The 27,476-nt window shown below is 42.3% G+C and overlaps 1 protein-coding gene across 6 annotated transcripts in view; it reads left to right on the top strand.

Moving 5' to 3' along the window:
* Positions 1-27,476, top strand: part of COL27A1 (collagen type XXVII alpha 1 chain) — a 728,465-nt gene that overhangs the window by 608,661 nt on the left and 92,328 nt on the right. For all 6 annotated transcript variants that reach the window (XM_068248437.1, XM_068248438.1, XM_068248436.1 and 3 more), the window contains 4 exons: positions 11,977-12,030; positions 12,144-12,251; positions 14,653-14,706; positions 18,573-18,626. In XM_068248437.1, coding sequence (XP_068104538.1) covers positions 11,977-12,030; positions 12,144-12,251; positions 14,653-14,706; positions 18,573-18,626 — 270 coding nt within the window. The remainder of the gene's footprint in view (positions 1-11,976; positions 12,031-12,143; positions 12,252-14,652; positions 14,707-18,572; positions 18,627-27,476) is intronic.

Raw genomic sequence — 27,476 nt, 5'->3', positions numbered from 1 at the left:
AAAACACTGCCTAGTTTTAGGTAGAATTGGTACTGTATTTACACATGCTTATCTCATGTCACATATTGCTTCCGGTACCCTTTAAAGTGAAACTCTGACCAAGAATTGAACTTTATCCCAATCAGTAGCTGATACCCCCTTTTACATGGGAAATCTATTCCTTTTCACAAACAGACCATCAGGGGGCGCTGTATGGCTGATATTGTGGTGAAACCCCTCCCACAAAAAACTCTTGAGTACGTACTCCTGGCAGTTTCCTGTCTGGGAACCTTGCTGCATTGTGGGAAATAGCTGTTTACAGCTGTTTCCAACTGCCAAAAACCATGCAGCAGCTACATCACCTGCCCACAGTAAAAATGTCACCCTGTAATAAATGTCAGAATGTAAATCAGGGATTTAAAAGATTTTACAATGGGCAAACACTGACTAAATCATTTATACATAATTATTGTAAAAATTAAGTATTAATTATTTACACTGGAGTTCCTCTAACACACTACCATTGTCTCTGCATGGAATGGTTTGCCTCGGGTGAGATCTCAGAATTGACGAACATGCAGAATTAGGAAAATTATTTTCACTGTATGCCATCTATTCCCTTTCTTTCATAAAATGCAACTGCTCTCTGACAGCTTTGCTATTCCTGTTCAGTACTGCTTGTAGAACGTATTGTTTTACGCTGGCAGCCCGTGTTTCACCGACTGGCCTAGATGAGAAGTCCACGCTGGCATGTGCACCTCTGATAAGCCAGGCAGAAGGCCGTGTAGAAAATCTGGGCGTAGCTGGTGGCTGCAGCCTCCTGTTGTACCATTTGTGTTTTTTCCATTTATGAAACCTTTCCTCAGGCTGGTGATGAAAATCTTAAAAATGATAAGTGGACCCTCATGTTTCTAAATGAACTCAGACTTTTAAAGGGCAAACAGAACTACAACAGTACTTGCAAACTATACAGCTGAAAGATCGAGACAGGTTTTTTTGCAGCAAAAAAATAGTGGAACAGATGAGAGCTCCACTTGTTATAGGTTGTTGAAGTGTATCTCCAGCATAGAAATAGAACAGTATTGCTTTCATGTGACCGGGCTGAAACTGAATAGTCTATTATAATTAGAAATTGTGTACATTATTTTGTGAAATGTTGATGCCCAGATCCCTGTATGAGGCTCGGTTCACCCTAGATCAGGTGTGTCAAACTCAAATACAAACTGGGCTGAAATTGTGCACTGGGACCTAATCGCAGGCCAACCTCAATGTCTACTGGCCTCCTTCCTTCCTGATAAAAGTTCCTAGGTGTCTAATGGCCCCCCTCCAACGTCTATACAGTTCCCTGGTGTCTAGTGGTTCTCCCCTATACATTTCCCTGGTGTCTAGAGGCCCCCAAACCTCCCATATACAAGTCCCTTGTGTTTAGTGCTTTCTCTTCCTCCCTCATATGACTTCCTTTGTATTCTAGGGCTTCCCCATCAATATAGCTTCCCTGGTGGTCCACAGTGGGCCAAGCATAATGCAAAGTGGGGAAACCACTTGAGGGCCAAATTTAATGGCTCTGAAGGCCAGATTTGGCCAGCGGGCCAGAAGTTTGACACGTATGCCCTAGACCAGGGGTCTCAAACTCGCGGGCCATTTGCGGCCCTCGATACAATATTTTGTGGCCCTCGCTGGCAAAAGCTTCCTTATAGTTCGCTTCAGTGCTCCCAAGTAATCTGCCGCATCCCCGCCGCTAAACGAGGGCTGCAGAGCCCCCAAATTGCCCGGGGGGCAATCCGCCGGCATTTCCTGGAAGGGGCAGAGCTTTCAGCTTCAGCTCTGCCCCTCCTGACGTCATTCGCTGCATGGATCGCCGCCTCTCCCCGCCCCTCTCTGTGAAGGAAGAGTGAGAGGGGCGGGCAGTGGCGGCGATGCACCGCGATTGTGAAATTCCTTATGCGGCCCAGCCTCATCCTGACTTTGCCTCCTGCGGCCCCCCGGTAAATTGAGTTTGAGACCCCTGCCCTAGACCCATGGCTGTGCAGGTTTCCAGAGTGGACAGCAGTGGACCAATGGCCATGCAGAACAGGCTCATGCTTTCCTATGGGTTCATTTACACATGTCAAATTTTAATTACACCCTGCTGCAATTTCCTCTGATATCAGCACCACCTTCAGGTGCAAGATACTTCCCTCCGCCCCTATCTGTGCCGCAGTTATTTATCAGACACTGGCACCACCTATTACGGTATTTATCTGTTGCCGATGGCACCCAAATTACACTGTGGACGCATGGCGGTCTATGCGGTGCCCATTTTACCGCATGGCCTCTGGTGCCTTGATTGGATATAGAGGTGTGACTGCACCAAGTCCCTGGACAAGAGAAGCCCCTCAGGGACACGCCTCCAACCTGCAGTATTCGTTCTTTTATTGGTATTGTGCTGGTAATGATCCTCTCTGTATGTGCTTTAAAGCAAACCTATATGTGCTAAATTACACTAATGAGATAATGAATTGTATGTGTAGTACAACTAAGAAATAGAATATTAGTAACAAAGAAAAAAGTCTTGTTTGTTTCCAGTACAGGAAGAGTTTAAAAATAATATTCAGTCGTTATCTATGCAAAAGAGCTTCTCTGAGCTATTCGACCCAACTGTCTTGAGTACAGTCCTGTTTTCTGAAGCACTTAAAAGGCCAAAAAACCAGTGAGAGACAGCTTGTGATAAGAGTCTAGTGCAGGAAAGTTCAAAGGGTCATTATTTCTTCTTTGTTTTATAGCATAATAGACAGAATGTGGTTTTAAATCTGCAACTGTGCAGCCAGTTTCTCACTAGATACCAGCGTTTTTATTGCGGTGCGATCGTAAGATTGTACCGTAACGTGAAAATAAGGCTTTGTAATTACCTTTGGTAATCTGCGGTCATGAGCCTTTATTTGAATCTTGGCAGCCAATCAAAATTGAAGTGAGGCTCTCGCTTCCTGTGGTGGAAATAGGAATTGCGCCAAAGTGTATTGAAAAAATATGCTTACGCGCAACACAAACGCTAAACATTTTTAAACATCTGCTGCTCCATTGAATTACATGACTCCTGGTCGCTGCACATCACCGCGGATGTTCGCCAATAACATGCAGTTGCCGTCGCGTCAGATTGGATGCTTTGCTGCAGTGCACCGCATCCGATCTGCAATGCCCCATAGTTTTTCATTGCTTTAGAATTACCCTGCGGTAAAAAAGGGTAATGCAATGAAAACATGCCAGTGTGAAAGGGGGCCTGACAGTATGATGCAGTGTTATATAAAAAAAAAAAAGCTATATAACTGGAATTAAAAATATGAAACTATTTTCTTTGCTACTAATGTTCTATTAATTATCTGTACTACACATTCAATTCATTATCTCATAAGTTTACTTTCACTTCAGGTTTGCTTTAAATAGTGGTAGTCATCAAACTGTCCCCTCCCCTGCTTACTCCTCTCTGACACTATGGCTGTCCTTGGCTGTGTTTGGTACTCCTAATCAATTGTGATTTAGACAACGATTGAGGAGGTCTATTGGCTGTAAACATTTAATGGCAATCATTCAGAAAGTACAACGACTTTGGCATTACTGGTCAGAGGTTTGGCCCAGTAAATTCTGCATTTGTGACTTGTGTTTATGAACGTAAATACACCATGTCCACAGTGCACACAGAGCTGATGACCATCCGCCTATAAGTCTTTCTCTTAACATAAAAATGTGCAGTGTGAGGCCCTGCATGATGTCATCTGACCTCTTCTCGCCGCAGGAATTGTTTCTAATCTCCCACAGTTTATTAAGAGATGTTACAGTCCGCTGTGATTTAATGCAGACACCAAGAATGCGGAGGGAAAACTTCACACAGACCCCGGTGAATGTGCAGCTGTTAATGCCGTGATTTGTTTACATATAAAAGTCAACATATTTCCCTGGAGCACTTTACACTGAGCAAAATATCGCGGCTGGACATAAAGCTGGCATAAGGCCTAGTGTACTGTAGACATTTAATGGTAGATGGGTGTACAAACCACAATGTGGATACTGTCTTCCTCCAGGACCAACAATGTCTAAACAGGCATGCAGCAGATTCTCAGCAGCTGTGCCCAACCTCTCCCATTCCTTACATCTTCTGCATCGTTCTTCGACCAATCACAATCTCACCTCAACAGTCCGTGACAGAGCAGTTCACCGCAGTTCCAAGTAAATTAGGCGTTGAGCGCACAAGGTACCTGATACTGCATAAGTATTCAGTCTACATGTGAATCCAGTGTGGTGCTTGGACAAGTCTTCAAGGCTCTAAAGAAAGGAAAAAAGGTTTGCAGGAACAGACTGGAATCAGCTTGTGTGAGAAGAGGTAAAGGAGACACGGTTGCTTAAAAGCCCCTTTATTTTCAGCCGGGTCAATGATACGGTGGTATTGGGTGGGGTGAAAAATTGCAGCCTGGCAGCAGTTTCACCAAAACACTTGCTTTGTCAGAGGCAAGGCACAGCCTCTGATGAAGCAAGTGTCCTTGCGAAACTGGTTTCAGGCTGCAATTTGTCACCCCCACCCATCCGACTGTATCATTGACCCGGCTGAAAATAAACAGACTTGTAAGCAACCGCTCCTCCTTTACCTCTTCTCACACAAGTTAAATGGATGTCCTTTGAGAGCATGCTGCTGGTCCGCTCGTCCACCTCAGAAGCATCTAGTGCCACAAAACTTTGCTTTTATTTTTTTGCATTACAAACTACAGTCAGTATGGTATAGTGTTGGTGGGTCTTGTTGGACATAGAATGTGGGTGGTACTTGATCAAGTAGAAATGATCTGAACCTGCTAAGGGAGGTATGAACCCAAGTGTGATGGGGCAATATAACATACAATGCAAAGAGAGGGAGAAAAAAAGCTTGCCTCATAAAAATAGCTTCACTCGAAAATGTGTTAAAAGATATAACAATACTTTATTACAAAAGGACTTTTATGTCAGGTATACTATGTCTTCAGCTTCTAAAAACAATTAAAATTACTGCATGACATCATAGTAAACACAGCGTTGGATCAATGTTATCAGTATCAAAAATACCTACAACTATAAGCCTGTGTGGAGGGTTCATGCAACGAGCGGCCAAAACTAAACACGGGTTCAGAATATCTAGTGCCAATATAGCATGTGTATGTATATAAACAAGAGTGACCATGCCAATGCCAAAAAGTGCATAGTGCAAATTATAGCAAATATACAATACTGGTGCAATGAATACAATCATAAATACAACGTGCATCAAAGAATTGCTGTATAGAAGTGACCATGGGGAGTGAGCAACATGTGCACATAGGGTGCAAGTGCTTACGTGACGCGGAGGGTACCCAGGGGAAGGTTAGGATTGCAGGCAGTGGCAGTCGGGGATTCCATGCAACCCCACTAGTTCCATAGCTTTTCTCAGCTGCTTTTTTAAGGGAGAGGGAATTGCCCCCCAGGGTGCCCTGGAGGTAAGTGTATGATGGCATGCAGGTGGGACGGCCTTTTAGGGGTAATTTAATTTTTTTGTTTCAGAAACTGAAGATATAGTATACCTGACTCATACATTTCCTTTTGTAATAAGTATTGTTATATCTTTGAACGCATTTTTGAGTGGTGCTCTTGTTATGTGGCAGACTTTTTTCTCTGTCATTTTGCATAGAATGAGGTACTCACACATGTAGGATGCATAAGGACAAGCACAAACTAAGCCAATATGAAAATAATGGACCCATCCCTACTTTTAAGTCTCCAGTCTAAGAGGTCCTGTTAGGATGACTGTTCTCTCAAAAAATTGGCTTTACAATACTAAATACCTAATTCCAAATGACAAGTCTATAAATGTAAGATAATACGAGGCATGTGTCCCAAAACATAGGTCAAATTTCATAAAGGAAAGTAAGACAACACTTGCCTCCAATATAACATCACACAGGCCCAGTGCAAGCATTTCATTTTGTGCAAAAAGCAATGTATTTTGTGGGCTAAAATTCAATTCTTGTATTTAATGCAAGCTGCATGAAAGAAATTGTACAATACGATAAAGCTTTGTACACACTTTAGATGTAGCATAGCCAATAACAACCGCCCCTGCTGAGAATTCAGCGTGTGTACAGTGTCCCCCGATACCTCAATCAGTGATCTGCCAGGGGGGGGCTGATTTGGCCAGTGACTGGCGGAAAGATTTGTTATCCACAATCACCCTTTCCGCCACGTGGTGTCACACTAGCGACGCCTCTGTACAGCCTCAGCCCTGCAATGTCGCCTGAGGGATCAGGTACTGACCCCCCCGGGTGACATTCATCATATGTTCGTATGAACCTTTATATGTTCGTATGAACCTTTAGACTGTCTCACTTCTGTTATATACCATGTGAATAGGTATCCAAAATTAAAGGAGGTTAGATAGTTCATGGGAGGTTAAGGCCAGGAGGACTTGGGGTGTAGGTTAGGGCTAGCTTAGAATTATCAGATAAACGAGGGTTGGGTGAAGGTATTGGATGTGGATAGGGTTAATGCTAGATTGAAAAGTAGATTGGAGTTATGCTGGGAATATTCTGGCGCTCGATCCTGCGCCCGGTCGTTTTGCCCGCTCGATTCTCTTATCTTCCGCTCGTTTTTCTTATCTTTTCTCAATTAATGTCAATGGTGAATCGAGTGGCAAAACAATCGAAGATGTCTAACCATCTTTATGGCTCGGAATCGAGCAGTGTATTCCCAGCATTAGGAACAATGACTACAGTAGGGTTCACTGTCAGGCAGAAAGTAAAGACATGAAATGCACACACTGTGTGTTGCTAATGAACGATTTGCATTATAAAATGGGACATTGAAGTAGGGCTTAGTTGCAGAAATGAATACAAGGTGCGATCGTTCAACTGATGTGCTGGAATTCCCTTTATGCTTCGTGCACATATTTTATCACCTAATCCAATTGTTTATGGCCGGATCATGCAACAATAATTAACTGCGCGTCGTTCCTCCTCTCCCCTCCGTAGTAAAGGACATGTCGCTAGCCTTGTGAATAAGCCTCATGTTAAAGTGGACCCGAACTCTTGCACAGGGCAGAAAGAAAACGGAGAGAAATGCATCCTGTAGGTATTTAGAAAGTTTAGCCCTGTCTAATTCCCCCTCATCTGTGACTAATCGCAAGTGTAATTTCATCTCTCAGCTGTGTCAGCTGACTGTCATGGCAGAACAGCTAATTTGTAAACACGGGATGTTAACAATCTGTCTGCATCCATGAAATCGGGAAGTAGACACACTGCAGATTTATTGCAGGATTTGTATCCTCTTTAACAAAGAAATGTTTTTCTTTAAAGGTCATTATGCTGTTGCTTATTTTTTAGAGCAGAGAGGAAGTTCTGAGTTCAGGTCGGCTTTAACACATCTAATTAGGTTTCCTGGGGTAAAATCAATGAAGATCACAGTTACCTACAACTCTGTTAACTTCACCTCTACTGAATATGCAAATTATCTCTTTATGCCCCTGAAGCCAGGCTTGCATCCAGAACCACTGATGTTTAGCAAGCCTATAGATTTACATTTTACAGAGCCACAACATCCCCACATGCAGACAGCCTGTTTCAGACTTTTGGTCCACCTCAGTGCATGGCAGAGATTAATATGGCGCTGGGATAGGGCTTGGACAAATACAACACAGTAACTTAGCAGCTCGTAACAGGCTATCTGTTTGCAGGCTCTAGTTCAGGGGTCTCAAACTCAATTTACCTGGGGGGCCGCAGGAGGCAAAGTCAGGATGAGGCTGGGCCGCATAAGGAATTTCACAATCGCGGCGCATCGCCGCCTCTGCCCGCCCCTCTCACTCTTCCTTCACAGAGAGGGGCGGGGAGAGGCGGCGATCCGTGCGGCGATTGATGTCAGGATAGGCAGAGCTTAAGCTGAAACTCTGCCCCTTCCAGGAAATGGTGGTGGATTGCCCCGCGAGCGATTTGGGGGCTCTGCAGCCCTCGTTTAGCGGCGGGGATGCGGCGGATTACTTGGCAGCACTGAAGCGAACTATAAGGAAGCTTTTGCCGGCGAGGGCCACAAAATATTGTATCGAGGGCCGCAAATTGCCCACGGGCCGCGAGTTTGAGACCCCTGCTCTAGTACATCCATTCTAGTCTGACGACTATTACAGTAATCAGAAATCTACAGGCTTGTGTGTCTAGGTATACCAGAGAAAAACCGGCAGCCACAGAGTTAAGCGCTGTCTGCTTTGTCTGCAGCAGAGCCAACTGGCAGTGAGTCCGCAGCTCAGTTCCAGCAGTTCTGCAGAGTGATTTTTTGGTCTCTGGACAAGCCAGGGATTGGGTATCAGTTCCAGGAAAGTCATCCTAGAGTGTGTGAGAAACCCAAGACCGCCTTATGGAATCCCATCCTTTGCAAGCAGACTGCGCCAGAATGTAAAAATGTGGGTGCTTGGAGGGGCGTGGCTAGCGCACACCTTGTGCTTTGTGCATGCATGCGCCACCTGGATCATTCACAAAGTCCTCTTTCATTCATCATTTACCTGCTTGCTGCCAGAAAACATCTGTCACTTGGCGCAAGCATCAGTGACTGCAGCAGCTTTCTAAGAATTGTTTACTCCCAATTACTTCAAACCTTCTAACAGTACAAAGAGAAAACAAACAGTTCTGCGTAGGGGACTGATTAGCTCGAGGCATTTAAGAGGAACTCTGTTCTGACCAATCCTTAATTGAGACGGTTGCAAAAAAAATAACTAAAAATATAGGCAGTGTTCCCATTATTCTTACAGCGAGAATGTCAGCCACAAAATCAAATTCCTTTTATCCACTCCTCTTTGTTTATTATGTAGTTTACATGCAGTCTGCATTGCAAGCATTCCAATATATACAGCCATAATGCTGTAATGAATCTTATCTCAGTCTGTCAGTCTGGCTCCTTTCTGGTGTGTTTCTGGGGAGTCAGGCTCCATTTTGGTACACTGACTGGGAGAGGGAAGCTTGTTATCTCCTTTCCCACATTCCTGCTCCTCACTGATTGGCTGAGGGATGTTCAGTGTGTCAGGCTAAGAAGGGAAATATACCTCACACCTGTTGTGCTGTTTGTGAACCTCGTTGCATTGTGGGAAATAACAGCTTTTTCCAACTGCCAAGCAAGCAACATCTCCTTCTGTGCATAGAACTCTCAATAACAAACATTCCGTACAGATCACCTGGCAGGACTAAAGATGTCACCACCAGTGATACATTTCAGAATTTAAATCAGTGAGAGGAAAGATTTTGCAATGGGCAAACACTGACTAAATAATCTATAAATGAATATTGTAAACAAAAAGCTATTTTATCCATTGTTATTTTTACTACAGTTCTTCTTCAAGCAAAACACAAAAAATTGCCAATTTGGCAAAAACAGTTATTTGAGCTTACAGGCCCTTTAGACATTTACAGCGGCAGTATCACCAATAGCTCTGCAGATTTAGAACTTTTGTAAAGTTGTGATGCCATGACAGTGACATCACTCCATGTACCCTTTATCAAGTAATTTCACTTTTCTGTTTGGTCAGAGAAGGAAGGACTGACAGTATCCCGAAATGAGACTCTCCTTTGTTGCCATAGCAAGAGCAGCAAAGAAATCCCAGTCATGTCTTTAGCAGAGACCACAGGGCTTGCTAAGCAAACCGCATCACATGACATTGTATTTGAGTTGGAGAGAACGATGTAACACAGCTCTGTGGTAGAGTCATTTGGCTGAGATGGCAGACGAGTAAAATGCAGCTCTGTGCAGTTTTGTACTAGCAGTAGCTGGAGGATTGTGCTGTGTCACAGTCCATGTCAATACATCACATGGCGCTGTGCTGTCACTCACACCACTCCGCTCAGCCGCAGACGACACAGGGTAGAGTACAGTATGTTTCTCATAACTGTATAGCGTTTGGAGCAGCTTTGCCTTGATAATCCTTCAAATTTCCTGCAGCCCTGATGCTTACCCACTGCCTATTGGGCTGCAGAACAAGCCGCCGCTTACTGTATGGAGACACTTCTGTGTCTGCAGGAAGGAATGTTCTGCGGTTTGCTCAGTCGGCCCGGGTTCTTCCAATGACTCTGGTCCTAATCAAGCTCCAGCTGAAGTCAGATTGCAATACAAGATACACTGTATGCCTTCTATAACATATCTGGCAGGGCTCACATATGAACAGACAAATGATTCCTGGAAACTGTCAGGAATGATGATACTTAAGGAATTGATTTTACTTCATGAATATATCTTAGGCCTGGGGCACACTAGAGTGCTTTTTGAGCGATTTTGGAGTTTTGAGAAATTACCGGTGCTTTTAACCATTTCCTAACCACACGTATTTTTCCCCTTAAAAACCAGAACAATTTTCACATCACCCTCCTCCCATTCATTTGCCAATAACTTTATTATTACTTATCGCACTGAAATAATCTATATTTTGTTTTGGGTTTTTTTTCACTACAAATTAGGTTTGGGTGGTACTTTTTTTCTAAGAATTGTTTTATTTTATATGCATTTTAAAGGGAATAATAAGAAAAAAAATCATTATTTTTCAGTCTTTTAAAAATAAAATGTGCTGGTGTGGATAAAACCCACACATTTAATTTGCCCGGTTATTACAACATTTATATTGTGTCCCTACTACAATGTATGGCAACAATATTTTACCTGGAAATAAAAGTGTATTTTTTTTTTCAGTTTAGTGATTTTAATACTATATCACAAAGTACAAGCCTTTATTTGCAAAATGAACAGTAATATACCCTCATGACATGCATATTAAAAAGTCCATAAGGTAACTGTTTTTTTGTTTGTTTGTTTTTAAATGGTGTCATTTTTTTATTTTTTTTACTAGTGTTTTATTTTGGTAACTATAGTATAGGGATGTAAGGGGTTACAAAATAATAAATATGTATGTATTTCTGTATATAATAGGGTATGGGGGTGCATTTTTACTTTTATGGCCACAAGATGATGCTACCCTGGTTTGCCAAGTACTGTAAACAGTACTTAGAAGTAGTGTTTACTTTTACGTTGTTAATGAAATGTCGGCATCTCGGTGACACCGGCTTTTCATTCATCACAGGCACTGCAATCAGGCTTGGGAACAATGTTCCCATTTACCGATCACTGAACGGCAGCTGGCGAACGGGAATTGCAAGTTAACAAACAAGTACGTGTATTTACGCCCCTGGTGCTGAAGTGAAGTTTCCAGGGGCGTAAAAACACGATAAAGAGGTCAGGTGTGTAAACTCATCCAATTTTGATTGCCTGATGACTTTTCCACTTACATATAGTATGAGGGCCAACAAATTTTGGAAGTGGAAAAATTGGCCAGTCAAAATTAGATGCCCATAAGCTTCCACTAGCCTGTAAAAGGGGTGTTTGAGACCATGTTAATGGTGAAAGGGTTGATATGATGACATCACATTCCACTAGCCTGAAAAGGGATGTTTGAGACCATGTTAGTGGTGTGTAAACGCATCCAATTTTGATTGCCTGATGACTTTTCCTCTTACATATAGTATGAGGGCCAACAAATTTTGGAAGTGGAAAAATTGGCCAGTCAAGCTTCCACTAGCCTGTAAAAGGGGTGTTTGAGACCATGTTAGTGGTGAAAGGGTTGATATGATGACATCACATTCCACTGAGTTCCACTAGCCTGTAAAAGGGGTGTTTAAGACCATGTTAGTGGTGACTACCAAATGTACAGATCTGGTCGTCCAGCCGACAGCAACTCTGCTTAAAAGCAGTCCCAGTACAATGCTCAGTAATGAAAAACTGTGGTAATCTGAAAGTTTTTTTCTTACCACACAGATAATGTTTGTGCCATGAGTGGGTAAGCAAAATTGTGCAAGAGTTACTGAATTGACTGTTCTTAGTTGCCTTGCTGTATCAAATTAGTTTGTTTATTTTGAATAACAAACGAGCTGTTACCTCAGTAGCCCAGATTTCTCAAGACTTTAGCTTCTAGGTTTAAAAACTTAACACACTGTGTTCTTTGATTCCTAGGGAACGGAAGGGAAGCCAGGAAAGCAAGGGGAAAAGGGGAAACCAGGACGCAAGGTAACGCCAGATGTTTATATTTTGTGCATCATGCCTTCTTCCTAGAAGACACATTAGGTTGCTTGCTTAAAACATTTTTCAATCCCTTGACCATTCTATGACCTGTGTCCCAGGGAAACAAAGGTTTCCAAGGACATCTTGGCGAGACAGGACCACCAGGCGAAACAGGACCCACAGGAACTCAAGGACCTAAAGGGAGTCGAGGCACCCTTGGACCTGTAGTAAGTACACGGTTGACATATTATATCAACATTCATCACTCTTTGCAAAAATTACTTCAGATCCCAGAATCCTTTGCAACAAACATTTGATGTTAAGCTCCACCTCATGTACTGTGACAATTTTAGCCTTTTTAATACAGCCATTGAATATGCATGTGGACAGATAATATCACTGCCTGAGTAGGTGTTTGGGCTTGAGTGTGAGAGGCTGTCGTTTTAATTCCTGCTGGTAACATTTTGATAAATAATCATTTTAGGTAGTATGAATGAACACTTATCTCTGAGGACCAGTGAGCCATTTTGGTATTCCAGTATTTGGATGCCACAAGGGAGTGCAACAGTTTGAAAGAAAAGAAAGAAGATTTTGTTTCCTTTGAAAGGCTTGGGAGTCTGGGCTGATGATGGGAGTATATGTCAGCTGCAATTTGATTGGTCATGTACCAGTTAATTTAGTAGGCATTGCGGCACTAGTCTACTTTAGGGAACCCAGCAGGAAACCTTATAGGGGAATTTAGCTAACGTGATTGAGTGGACAGCACCATTTTGAACTGCTAGGTTTCCAGTAGGTTGTAGTAAACTACGCCCACATTATTCTGCCAATCACAACTCTTTGTGCTGTAAGAGGGTGCTGTGATTGGAGAACTGTTTCCTATGAGGTTTCCTGCTAGGTCATTTTACACAATGCTTTTTGGAGAACTTTGAACCTTTGTAATTTACTGTTCCTCGGAGAGACTCGCATTCTAATGTCCTTACCATTACCAGATAATGGAATAACAGTAAATGTGTGGATTATGGGGGAACTAGTATCCACAGGAAACCCACACAAACACAGGAGGAACATACATGCAAACTCCATGTCCTACCCAACACTGAATCCAGGATCCCAGAACTGTGTGCATTGATGTATAGATTACATAGGCGATGGCCTAGAATGCTCTACACGGGAAGGACATTGCATGTAGAAAAGGGGAATTCCATCTCCTAAATTTGCCAAATCCATGGCAAAATCTATCAGCTCTGAGTTTGCAGCACCAGAAACTATGGTTTTGGGTATTTTGAAACATGCTGTAGGGCCAAGACTGCTTTGTAATCCTCTGGAACTTTCAGCCACATAGAAGCTTAATTGCAACCATCTACTATGTAGGAGTGTGTATGCCGAAGCACTTAGGAGCACCATGGAAAGTGTTCTGCAATCTGCATGGTTTCATGAAGCCAGCCTGGTAATCGGCAAGCCACAATGACATCTTCATTTGAAAGCCAGACTGTGATATGTTTATTCAGCACTGGCACATTTTCTGTTGGCCGTTAGCCCGTTACCAAGAGAGTTAAACTAATCACATACTGTTTTACACCAGGGCTAGTCTAAAGTCTAAAGACGTCCCTACCACATTTTAGGACCAATTTCATGAGAAGACACACAACCTACTGTATAAGGATGTGAATGGGTAGAACAATACACCTTCCAAACATTTGGTGTTCTTGGCAGGAACTAGGCACAGACTTTAGTCACTTGAGAAAGAAAATTCTCACCACTTCAGCCTTGTACATACTTCTTGTCAGCCAAGATGATCATTTGTGGTCATCTCAGCTGACAATCTAATGTTGGCACAGGTGACCCTCAAGGACATAGTCACATAGTTATTTGGGTTGAAAAAAGGCATCCAAGTCCATTGAGTTCAACCAGAAATAAGTCTTCATCTCTAGAGATACCTGGGCAAATTGTTCTCTCCCAACTCTTGTCATTGTTGGAACTACAAAGCAAATTCCCACATTGTGGTGCAACTTGCAGGTCCAACCCCCCCCCCTCCCCCACCACCACCACCACCACTAACACACACACACCAGCCCCTCCTCTCCATAGAAGAGGTTGTATATATGGTGATGTTTCCAAAACTACCATCTGAAATGATCTGTGATGTTTGTTTCAGGCAAGAAAGTCTTAAATGCTTAAATGTGGACTTGGCTTTCACAGCCATCAGCCACACTGATATTGGCTCTTTCAGTCTAGCTGAGGAGAGCCTGAATGGAGGATAATTCATTGAAAAGCATTTGCTGCTCTCTATAGCAGCCAGTCAGAGAGTTTACCATACAGTGGTATGTCTTCCGAATTGGATGCCATTGGTTATGGCATATCACAGCTGTCTGTGCCATGCACTTTGTACGAACTGTGATATAGCCGTGTAGAATCTGGTGACTCTAAGATTTCTCTTTATAGTACATTAAATACATTTGTGATATTTTTGCTCTGAAAAGAACAAGGATTGTGAAGTCCTGACAGCTCTTGTGAGGCCTCAGATCTAAATACACATGAATGTTTATATTAGTAGTGGGAACTTCAGGCTTGCATTTAATAGTCGCTTGAGGGACTGAAGAATTGACCAGTGATTCTTTGCTTTTGTAGGGGTCTCCAGGAAGGATGGGGGCACAGGGAGAGCCAGGAATACCCGGATATCAGGTAATTCTTCTCCTTACCTTTATCAGAATTCATTGTAGCTAAAAGGATTGCTGTTCACTTGTTCAAGCAGCTACTTTTACTGATAATTACTGTGTTTCTTAACAATCTAGCTGCAGACCCTTTTATAGAAGTCCTTTGACAGTACATACATTTCAAGGTTCACTTTGTCCAGAACTGATAATTCTCCCACTGGCTTTCATCTGTGGCAAGATCTCTTTACATTAGGTTTAAAGGACACCTGAGGTGAGAGGGATATGGAGGCTGACACTATTATTTCCTTTAAACAATGCAAATTGCCTGGCAGCCCTGCTGTTCCTATGCCTCTAGTACTTTAAGCCATAGACCCTGAACAAGCATGCAGATCAGATGTTATGACAAATCTGACAGGATTAGCGGCATGCTTGTTTCAGGTGTGTGATTCAGCCACTACTGCAGCCAAAGAGATCAACAGGACAACCAGGCAACTGGTATTGTTTAAAAGGAAATAAATATGGCAGCCTCCGTGTACCTCTCACTTCAGGTGTCCCTTAAAGAGACACTGAAGCGAAAAAAAAAAATATGATATAATGAATTGGTTGTGTACTATGAATAATTTCTAGAAGATTAGCAGCAAAGAAAATATTCTCATACTTTTATTTTCAGGTATATAGTGTTTATTCTAACATTGCATCATTCTATAATATGTGCAGATTACACAACACTCAGCATTCAAAATGAGTCTTTCAGAGCAGTCTGTGAAGTAATGACCTCTCCTCTAGCAGAGAAAAAGTAAACAGTTCACTTACAGTTGAGATAATAAAAGTCAGATAACAGGCCTCTCCACGACTAACTTAGTCGGAGAGCTTAATGGCTTGTTTGCATAGAGATAACAACTGGAGTTTCTCAACTCTTCCTGTACTGGAAACAATTAGACTGATGTATCTGATCTTAATGTTTTATTTCTCAGCTGTACTACACATACAAATCATAATATCATAATTTTTTTTTCGCTTCAGTGTCTCTTTAAAAGATCATTAAAAGTACGCTTGACGTTACAGAGCTGTGGAGGCTGCCATTTTGGCCTTTAAAGAAATGTTAGATTCCTGATCAGGCAGTACAGCTGAACTGTGCATTAAAGTCCTAGTTTGGTCTTGTGCATTTTAATGCATATTGTATAGAATATGCCATTATTTGTCATGCACAAAGTTTTATGCATAAATCAGTTTTGCACTGTTCATTAATTGGCTAGCTGAGTTTGCAATTTTTACTGCCTGTGTGAACAGCAGATACTGCTGGGCTGGACTCAACAGATGTCCATGAGCTGTCCAAACTCCTCCCCCTATCTATTAACACCCACGGGAGATAGCAAGGCATAGTACACCAGTCCATCTATTCTTGAAAACAAAATGCTGACCCCGCCTACTGTTGTCTGAATCATGAACGATTTGGATCTTTGATCGGAATCTATTTTGTGATTCAAATCATCAAAATGAGTGATTCGGATCGCAAAAGGGGCGGGCCATGAGCGGCACGCCCCCCTCTCAGCGGGCAGCGGGGTCCTGGAAGCAGAGCTGAGATGGATCGCTCTGTTGGATGGGAGGCAGCCTTGCAGGGAGACAGGTAGATGAGAGAGAGGGGACATGGGTGCCACTGCCAGATATGTGTGGAGCACACATACTGGCTATAACGTGCTGCACATTATAGGCTGTCTGTTCCGTAGTTGTGCACAGTGAACACATTGGAAGCTTTTGGCTCAGCTCAGCACAGCTCAGTAACTTTGCAGGCACTGTGATTGCAGCGCAATATGATCCTCCTGCGCTGCTCTAAACAGCTGCACTTCACTTCTGGGAATGCTTTGGGGAATGCTTTCTTTCACTGTGCGACGTTTGCATTCAAAGTACACAGATGAGCATATAGGTGAAATACATGTAAAGCATATGATTGCAGCATGTGGGTATTGTGTGCACACAAACATTTCTGCTCTCTGCTCGTCCCTCCTCCCTTCTCTGTCCACTCCCTGCACTCTGTCCATCTTCTCCCCTTCTCTGTGTGTCCACCCCCCTCCCCTTCTCCTGTCCACAGCAGGGAAAGACCTGTCCTGCTAGTCATTTCACCCCCGAATGCTTCGGTAGTAAAATGATCCGAGATTCGGATCAAAGATCCGGATCTTTTCAATGATTCGATTCGACTCATCCGGATCATTGAAAAGATCCGAACTTCCAATCTCTAACCCCGCCCACTTCATCCCTGTGCTCCACAGACAGGAGCAGAGGGAGGAGGTGGTCAAGTGATAACTCTGTGTACAGGGGAAAAAAAGCTCTCACTCTTGTCAGCTCTATGCTTTTGCGCACATAACTTTTTGTGCAATTTACTTAAAAGTATACTCCGTTAAGCGAATGTAAAGAAAAATCTGTGCCTGGAATTGGGGTTTAATGGAGAAATGAAGTAAGTGAAATTGAAGTGAGACTATACCACTGTGGCTCCTCTTCCTCTTTAGAAAATGATACTGCAATACAATGACCCTGAGCAAATGCAGATCAGGTGTTCTGATTCCACTGGCTGCATTCTGGTTCCTGGGTGTGGCACATTACTGAAGCCAAATGATCTCTATGAAAGCCAGGCAACTGGTAGTTTTGAAAAGGAAATAGATAACAGACCCCATAGTCCTCTTTGTTCATATTTCATTTAAAGGTGGGAGCAAGCCTACCAGAAAAAGGTGAAGAGTTTCAGAGGGTGAGAGCAGTTCTTGCGGTCTTGCAGTTCTGCATTGGGAAGAGGTTATGAGGGAGGACATTACCAGATCAGAGATGAGGTGCAGAGGGCTATTTGGGCTTTATTTATTTGGTTGTCAGAATTATAAAAAAAGAGTCTTGAGTTGTGAAGGGATTTGTAGGCAAAGCCTCGTAACTTAAAGGGGAACTGAAGAGAGAGGTATATGGGGGCTGCCATGTTTATTTCCTTTTAAGCAATACCAGTTGCCTGGCAGCCCTGCTGATCCTCTGCCTCTAATACTATAAGCCATAGCCCCTGAACAAGCATGCAGCAGATCAGGTGTTTCAGACTTTAAAATCAGATCTGACAAGATTAGCTGTATGCCTGTTTCTGGTGTTATTCAGATACTACTGCAGAGAAATAGACCAGCAGGGCTGCCAGGCAACTGGTATTGATTAAAAGGAAATAAATATGGCAGCCTCCGTATACCTCTTACTTCAGTTCCCCTTTAAGAGTACCTTATCCCAGGATACACCCTTTCCCATAAGAAATACCTTTGCTCAAATAGCTCAATAGGGACATTTGAATGGTTGATATTGTGGTGAAACCCCTCCCACAGTGTTATGTCAGGACCGTGGCCCTGACAGTTTGCTGCCTGTGAGCCTCATTGCATTGTGGGAAATAACGGCTGTTTCCAACTGCCAAGCAACCAGTATCTCCCTCTGTGCAGTGAAGGAACATTCCGCAGAGATCATCTAAAGGTGTTGCCACCTGTGATAAATTTCAAAATGAAAATAAGGGAGAGGAAAGATTTTACAATAGTCAAACACAGACTAAATATTTTGTCAATGAAACTGCAGAAAAATACGGTAAGCAATTTTACTCATTACGTTATTTTTACTACAGTTCCTCTTGAGGTGTTATTCTCTGCTTAATAGGAAGCCAGTGTAGGGAGAAATGGTAGGTAGGATGGACAGGTCTTGCTGCAGTAATTTCCTTTCCCCAGTGACAGATAATCAGCCTTTGTGGTATATAATACCTTTCTTGCGAGTTACTAGACAGAGGTTACGGTTTATTAGTTACATATGAAGTGGAGCATTCCAAACCACCTTGCTACATGTAAAGATTGATTTTGATGTCGCTTATAGGAAAATGTTGTTTTCTTCTCACCACAGGGACATGCAGGCCCCCCAGGTCCACTCGGGCCTCCCGGAATCAAAGGCGAAAAGGTACGTCTGTCTTATCCTTCTGTTTTTGCACTTTGCACGTTGCAAATCTTACAAATGAAGATAAATGTGTCTTACAAACTGACATCTGGGTGAAAGAAGTCCATTACTTTGTGTAAGGAAGATGTCATGGTGCACGGTATGTTTTCACAGGTAAAAGCCATCGTCTTGTGGGGCGAATCGATACTCAGTCTATCAGTCAGTTCAGCTGGAGCTAATAATGGGACAAAGGCAGACTTATCCTTTCATTTATTTTGAAAATGACTGGTGGAATCTGGTCAATTGCTTTAAACAAAGTTTAACCTCAGTTTTGTCAGTCTCGGGAAAGCTGGCTATAAATAACACTCAGCTCACATAGGAGAATGCTGGGACATCTGATATCAGCCTTCAGTGCAGTGACTGCTGCAGTATAACACATATTAATGTCACATAAGGGTCATTCTTCACTGCTTTTCATGACATTTCATATAATGGATGTGGAACAGCCTCTCTAGTGCAGCCTACATCCTGTTTGGCCAATCACTGAACAACTTTACCACCTCACTGTGATATTCTTGTCTTTGCCAATGACCAGAGATAAGCAAGCTTCTACTTTTCTTTGTAGTGAAAATAATGTATTTTACACACAGGGAATACTTGAGAACGCTTTCAAATTTTCTTTTATGTAACTCGAAGTAGTTACTGAAATTTTAGTTTTGGGAGTATAATCCCACTTTAAAGGGGAACTGAAGTAAGAGGTATACGGAGGCTGCCATATTTATTTCCTTTTAATCAATACCAGTTGCCTGGCAGCCCTGCTGGTCTATTTCTCTGCAGTAGTATCTGAATAACACCAGAAACAAGCATGCAGCTAGTCTTGTCAGATCTGAATTTAAAGTCTAAAACACCTGATCTGCAGCATGCTTGTTCAGGGGCTATGACTAATAGTATTAGAGGCAGAGGATCAACAGGGCTGCCAGGGAACTGGTATTGCTTAAAAGGAAATAAACATGGCAGCCTCCATATACATCTCTCTTCAGTTCCCCTTTAAGAATGTCAAGTAAGTCAAAAAAAAGTTTGTGATATTGATTCCTGCTCTTCTTTTGCCAATGTAGTGGATGTATTAGAGTGCTACTTACCTACTTCCTACATAGTCACTTCTCGGGTCAATGACTTGCCTACAATGGCCTCAATTCACTAATCTTTATCAAACACTTTATCGAACGTTTGATAATTTACCTCATAAGTAAAATCAAATTTTGAATTCACTAGCATGTTATAGATTTGTTTTATGTTTTATCGATAAAACATTTGATAAATGTATAACACCTTAGTGAATTCAAAATAAGATTTTACCCACGAGGTAAATTATCAAACGTTCGATAAAGTGTTTGATAAAGCTTAGTAAATTGAGGCCAATATAGACGAGGATCATACTAAAATCTCCACACTATAGGCTTGATTTTCTAAGACAAATAGCACGCCTTATCAAAGTTAGCATGCCTTATCAAAGTTAACACGCCTTATCAGAGTATCATAGCAAGCGCTACAAACCCGCAGGGGCTCAGGGCGAGACGAGTGGAGCTCTCGTCATTGCCAATTAGCAGGCATAAGTTTGCTGTGCTACTCTGATAAGGCGTGTTAACTTTGATAAAGCGTGCTATTTGCCTTAGTGAATCAAGCCCTATATATTTACATATTACCAATATAACACAATAAAAAATATATAATACAGAATGAAATAAAAAAAAATATAAAATCATAGATAAATAAGACAATGCATAAAATACAGATAATATGTAGTCTACTTGTATGTAATTAGATATATATTTCAAATGAAAATCGGACCTGATATTTTTATGAATCAAATTATGGAACATGTGAGTCAGACATCCAGTACTGCATGTTGGTATGCAATTTTATCTGTATTATGCATTGGTTTATTTATCTATGATTTTATATTTTTTTTTATCATTCTGCATTATATATATTTTTTATTGTGTTATATTGTTCATATGTTAATAAATAGTGCGGAGCTTTGAGTATTGTCCACTATATTGTAGGCACGTCATTGACCTGATGAAGTGGGATTGTAACCCATGAAACCTGTTGTCTCTTTGGTGCAATAAAAATTTTCTTTCTAGTATATAAGACTAGACACTTCTATGAGGTAAGCCGTTCTTACCTCTTCCATTATTTATACACTGTTCTTATACAACTGGGCACCTCGCAATCCTTTGTACCACATGTCACCCTCTCCTGCGGAGGGTAGAGACACTGGTCTCTATTTTTAGAGGGAGAGACCACCGTTCCAGAAAGACCACTCTCAAATCTGGGCAGCGGGACGGGAGCTCCCCACATGCGCTGAAAGTGGTTGCTATTCTAGCAACCCTGGTTTGAGTACCCTCCTTTCTTGGATTAATTTTGTTTTATTTATTTAACATACTACACTATATTGGGCTCCTTTTCTTCTCTTGTACACCCCATTTTTTCAAGGTGACGTGACCCATTTCTGCTCCTACATATAGTGTAGGTAGCTCATTTCGTATCTTGGAAGTTGCAAAATGCTGGACATATATATCATACATACTGATAACTCCCCGGGAGGTCCCTGGTCCTATGGTGCAGTTACAACAGTGAACATTTTTCGTACTATAGCAGCTTCTGGTGTCAGTTTACATTTCCAAACCTGCACTAGAAATATGACATCTTGGTCCTGACTAATCACTATGGGCAACCCAAATATTTTCCATCCCCCCTCGCTGTATTGCAGCAGTCCGGTGTATCATTGGGTCATCACTGTGTGACGCAGACAGCGAGGACTGTCTAAACCAGTGTAACTGACAGTATATACGGAAGATAGATTCCAGATCCTTTCCCTCCTCATACTCCTGAATTTCCAGCCTATAGCATCCACTCTGTCTCTGAGCTTTGTGCTCCTTCAGGCTGTCTCAGTGCATTAAGTCTGTGAGGGGATTCAGAAAACTGCTCGTCAGCAAGCTTGCACTGAACTTACAGAATCCAGCGGACAGCAGTATGCCTCAGTGACTCACTTCTATAATTCATATGTGCTGATAGTGATGTCATGGCTGGAGATGTCTCTCCTGGGTATACTCGTCTCTTTTAATTACATTATTCTAGCTTTTCTGTGGTTGGGGGTCACCTGGGCATTGCCTGGTCTGGTAATTAGATACACATTGCTGCTAACATTCTGGGGCTTCTGTCACATGATCGTGTCTGGGAAAACATATTTGATTAATAGAAATTTTGCAAACTCAGTAATAGCTAGTGAGACGTGATAAGTGCTTGAAAATTTGCAAACTTAATAAATAGCAACCACACAAATCATTTTAAGTAGCTATCTCTGACAGTTATTATTTAACACTTGTTAAAATGTGACTGTGCGGATATTTAAAGAGGAACTGTAGTGAAAATAACTTCATGAATAAAATAGCTTAATTTTTCCACAATCATTATTTATAAATGATTTAGTCAGTCTATGCCGTCTGTGAAATCTTTCCTCTCCCTGATTTACTTACTGAAATATATCACAGACGGCAACATCTTTAGTACTGGCTGGCGATCACTCAGTAAATGAACATTCCACAGAGTCCTAAAGCCAGTACAAAACATAGTTGGTATCCCAGATCCGGAGGGGATTGGGTTTCACATTATAAACAGCCTAGGAGCAGGGCTGTGGAGTCGGTACAAAAATCTTCCAACTCCGACTCCTCAGTTTATGAAACTTCCAACTCCGACCTCAGGTACCCAAAATTAGTCCGACTCCTCGACTCAGACTTCACTTCCCCTGCGTGGTATTGAGTGGGTACAAAAATCATCCGACCCCAACTCCTCAGTTTATGAAACCTCCAACTCCGACTTCGGTACCCAAAATTGTTCCGACTCCTACTACTCAGCTCTTGCATGGCTATGGTGTGGGTACAAAAATCATCTGAATCAGATTTCATTTATGAAACCTCCAACTTCAGTTACCCAAAATTAGTCTGACTCCTCAACTCCGACTCCACAGCCCTGCCTAGGATACCCCTCAGTGGGAGGACAGGGCTACATACCACTATATAGCAATATATAGCTATAGGAAGCATTCCTGATGATAACACCAGGATATTTAACATAAAAGTATCCCAAATAATTTACTGCGTTCTACTATATGTTGTTACTCTTCAACTTTTAGAGTATGTACGTCAACTGTATTGTAATGATAATAATGCAGCTTTGCATAACTGAATGCAGAACATAGTTCTGGAACTACATCTCAGTAATGTTCCCGTCAGTCAGGAGCTTTTTTTTGTGCACTGTCCTGATTGATCCCCTCTCACTGCCCCTAACTGTTCCCAATACTGCACTAGATGCCAGATGATGCCCTCAGTCACTACGTGCTCCACAACCAGCATATTGTGTATCTCCAGTTACCCTTGATGACTGTGGAATGCCAAAACCGGTTGGGATCTGGAGATTGGGCATCTGTCTACCTTGCTACATGAGACCTTTAGTGTATTGTATATACATGATATGCTGTTTATGTCTTAAGGGTCCCTGTCATAAGGGCCTACGATCTAAGTACTGTTGTTATTGTTTTTTATTGGACCTAGTGACGATTGTTTCCCAATTTTGGTGGAGGTCACCTTATATGGGCTTTTATGGTGTCGAGCCCTTGGTGTCTGAAGGCATCATATGGCATCTTTTTTTTTACAATTGTGTTGTGATACCCGAATGGATGTGGTAGCCTCAGCAGCTGGTCGGTTTGCCATCTATTCTTGTAACAACATTGGAGAGTGCTTGTATCACACCCCTGAATCTACAGTTGTGTTCACAATACCTGATTCGGCCTGTCCGCACCTGCAGGTACCATAGTCTTGATTATTAACATACTCCAGCAACCTGTACTGATGCTATGACAAAAGGGAGTCGGTATGATGGTGTGGTGCATGATGGAGCGGCTTCTGGCAAGCTGGGTAAGGGGAGGAACAATGCCCTCAGGGGGTCACTGTTGTTTAAAAGAGAAACCGTGACCAAGAGTTGAACTTTATCCCAATCAGTAGCTGATACCCCCCTTTTACATGAGAAATCTATTCCTTTTCACAAACAGACCATCAGGGGGCGCTGTATGGCTGATATTGTGGTGAAACCCCTCCCACAAAAAAATTCTGAGTACGTACTCTTGGCAGTTTTTCTGTCTGTGAACCTTGTTGCATTGTGGGAAATAGCTGTTTACAGCTGTTTCCAACTGCCAAAACAGCAAGCAGCAGCTACATCACTTGCCAGCAGTAAAAATGTCACCATGTGATAAATGTCAATATAAATCAGGGATTTAAAATATTTGACAATGGGCAAACACTGACAAAATAATTTATAAATAATTATTGTAATAATGAAGCACTTTTTGTATTACATTATTTTCACTGGAGTTCCTCTTTAAAGGATACCTGTAACCACGATCTGCAATCTAAACTGACCACAGTGCTATGTGCGCCCAGAATAGCTATCTCCATCAAGTTCCATCCAGCAAGTTAATGATGCTTTAGAAGGCTGGCATACTCCTTCCATGAAAGCACAGATTCGATTATATAGATTGTAGACTGCATTTAAAAAATAAAAAAAAGCAAATCTGCTAGGTGTTAAACGTTCGCAACGCTCACCTGTGTCATATCAGGTCATAGTGAGGATTGTTGAAAGGTTATTAGCACACATCCTCAGTGAGAACTTTTTGTAGTAAATCATGAACATCTGAATATATTAGGTAAGGTTTGCTGCACATGACTTTTCTTTCATTAACACTGTGATCTGACACAGGACAGATTATACCACTGTCTAGTAGTAGAACATTTTTAAAGAACAACCAAGGTGACATGATGAGATAGACATGGGTATGTACAGTGCAAGGGACACAAATAACTAGGCTGTGTTCCTTTTTTTCTTTTTCTGCCTGAAAAAGTTAAACATCAGATATGCAAGTGACAGTTTCTGCCCGGGTCGGGACCGGGGTGGACTGGGTCAGACTATAGTATAACCCTCACTGATAAGGAATTACAGCAATAAAACACTTTCCTGGCAATAAATGGCTTCTGAGAGCAGAAAAAAAGATAAAAAGGGTCAATAATTCATAGATTTGAGCTCTGCCATACTTCACTGCATGTGTCATTGAGCAGAGACAATGAAAGAGTAAAAACTTAAAAAATTGATTTAAATATAAAATAAAACTGTGGGATATCTTAAAAAGTCATTTTTAGGAGGAGGAGGATAGATACAATTGTTTTTCTCATCAGTTTATTTTCACCTCGGAAAATAAACTTTAAAGGGGTCCTGTGTATGGCATTAAAAACAAAAAACAGACACTTACCTGGGGCTTCTATCGGCCCACTGCAACAGTCATGTCCTGCGCCGTCCTCCTCCGATGCTCCGTTAGCTGCTGCAAGTCACAGTCTAATTCTTCCTGCAATAGAACTGCAGCTGTGCGTGTGCTCGATCCCGTGCGTGTCATTGGGAGCTTACTGCGCAGGCGCAGTACAAGAAAACTTAATACCCTACACCAGTGGTTCCCAACCTGGGGGTGATCGTCCCCAGGTGGGCGATTTGGGTTCTAAGGGGGGCGGTAAATTTGTGGGGGGCGACAGGGGGGCGATCAGTATAAAAAGGCAGAAAAAATAAAGTGTCGCAGTGTCACTCGTTTTTAAGAAAATTATGGGCAAAAAATATGATCTGTATAAAATATGCAAGTGTGCATGATAGAGTTGTGTAATTCCTCAGGGCTCGTTGGTCACGCGCCGGTGTAATGTCAGATATTGCAGCCCGGAAGCAGCCTTCCTCACTGAGTATCGCGCATGCTCAGTGGGAAGTTAGATATTATTTACCTGAAATATCTCCGCTTCCGCACCACGTACACTCCCGAAATTTTCAGGGGAGGGAGCTGACCCCCAGATCTAGCTCTGTGTCGAATTGCAGCCCCCGAGCCCCGCTAGTTCCCGAGATAGGTTTGCTGCAATCAGTCTCGGGAACCAGCGGGGCTCGGGGGCTGCATTTCGGCACAGAGCTAGATCTGGGGGTCCGCTCCCTCCCCTGAAAATTTCGGGAGTGTACGTGGTGCGGAAGCGGAGATATTTAGGACGTTTTACGTGGCTGCACAATTTAATGGGACGCAGGCTCCTACTGCGTTTGCGGGGCTGCACAACGTGCAGGGCTGCAATAGCTGACATTACACCGGTAAGGGAATTGGCGCGAAGTAGTTGAGTCACCGGCTATTTTTAGCTGGCAAGGTCACAGCGCTACCCCCTCCACTGGCACCACCACCTGGCGTAAGGGTATACCGTACTAAGAGAAGGGGGGCGAAAGGGGTGAGTCGTCTTCCCCTAAGGGGCGATACCTCATAAAAGGTTGGGAACCACTGCCCTACACAGAACCCCTTTAAGGCAGCCTTCACACTTTTCACGATTCTGTGTTTCACATTTTTTAGGTTTCCGAATCTTCTGTTCTTTTTTTGCTATGTTAATCAAATTTTGGTGGGAAAAAAGAACACAAATTGAGAAAAGAAGATTTGAAACCTAAAAACTCAAAACGCAGCCAGAAATTGCTATTTATTGGTCATGTGACCTCCACATGTGCTGAAAAAAGGTATTTTGCAGTATTTGTTTATGTTTTATCACAGGCTCCAGTCAGCAACAGCTGGGGGTTAGTATTGCACTTGTACTGGAGCACTTATTTGTACAAGAGAAATAGCTACGTAAGATGTCGGCACTATATAAATACTAAATAATAATAATAGTATACTGCTATAGCATTGGTGGTGGCTTCCTCTGGTCTGTAGTGAGCAGTGAGAAAACTCACTGCAGTAATGAGAAGATATTTGTCTGGTCCTATATCCCCGGTATACACTGATTGCCTTCTTAAGCCTCCATACTGTTTGGCTGTCTGGTGTTTGGGTTAATCGGGGTATAGGAAGTCGGAGCACCCCCTCAGCTATGGTCCATTTCTCTCTCCGCTGCTGACTCAGCTGTGCTGTAACCAGTTCTGGCTGGAATATGACTCATGAGGCTGGCTGGAGGCCAGAGTGAAGTCTCTGTGGCTGTGTCCAGCTGGACCACGCTACACTTTCATTCCTGAAGCCACAAGAAGGGAAACTCCTACATCAGAGTACTGTGAGAAACATGGAGACATGTTCTCTTGTTTTCTCTCTGATCCAGGAATCAGGAATGCAATGGCTTCTGGGTACGTCTAGATCGTAAATAGTTTAATCTTAATTTTCGGGATTACAAATTAAATAAGGATATTAAAACACCAAACCCCTTTATTTGGATATCTTTTATATTTAGAAAACAAAACTTGTACCGTGTAAAGATAACATGGATGCACATGGCGGCACAGTGTGAGCGGTTATTCCCCTCGCCTGGCATCCTAGAGTGCCAGATCCATCTGCAGCCCGGGTAGTAGCTGCGTATTCTCTTGTCAGATTCCTCCTGGCATTCTGTAATGTGGGACCCTCAAACAGGGGAGACATAGCATACAATAGACTTCCAATTGTAGTAGTTACATGCCCCTTAGTGAGAGTGTATTACAGGATATATCACACTCAGGTGCCAGGGGCCTAGTGAGTGGCAAAGGGCCCACCTGCCACCGTCTCTATTCTTCGTCCACTTAAAGAGACAGTGAAGCGAAAAAAATATATATGATATAATGAATTGGTTGTGTAGTATGAATAATTACTAGAATATTAGTAGCAAAGAAAATATGCTCATATTTATATTTTCAGTTATATAGTGTTTTTTTTATAACATGGCACCATTCTCTAATATTTGCAGTTTACACACTACTCGGCATTCTAAATGATTTTACAGAGCAGGCCAGTAAACTATTGACCTG

The sequence above is a fragment of the Hyperolius riggenbachi genome, chromosome 8 (assembly GCF_040937935.1).
Source record: "Hyperolius riggenbachi isolate aHypRig1 chromosome 8, aHypRig1.pri, whole genome shotgun sequence".
In the NCBI taxonomy this organism is placed as follows: domain Eukaryota; kingdom Metazoa; phylum Chordata; class Amphibia; order Anura; family Hyperoliidae; genus Hyperolius; species Hyperolius riggenbachi.
Note: the sequence above shows the minus strand (reverse complement) of the source record. Positions and strands in the feature narration are given on the sequence as shown.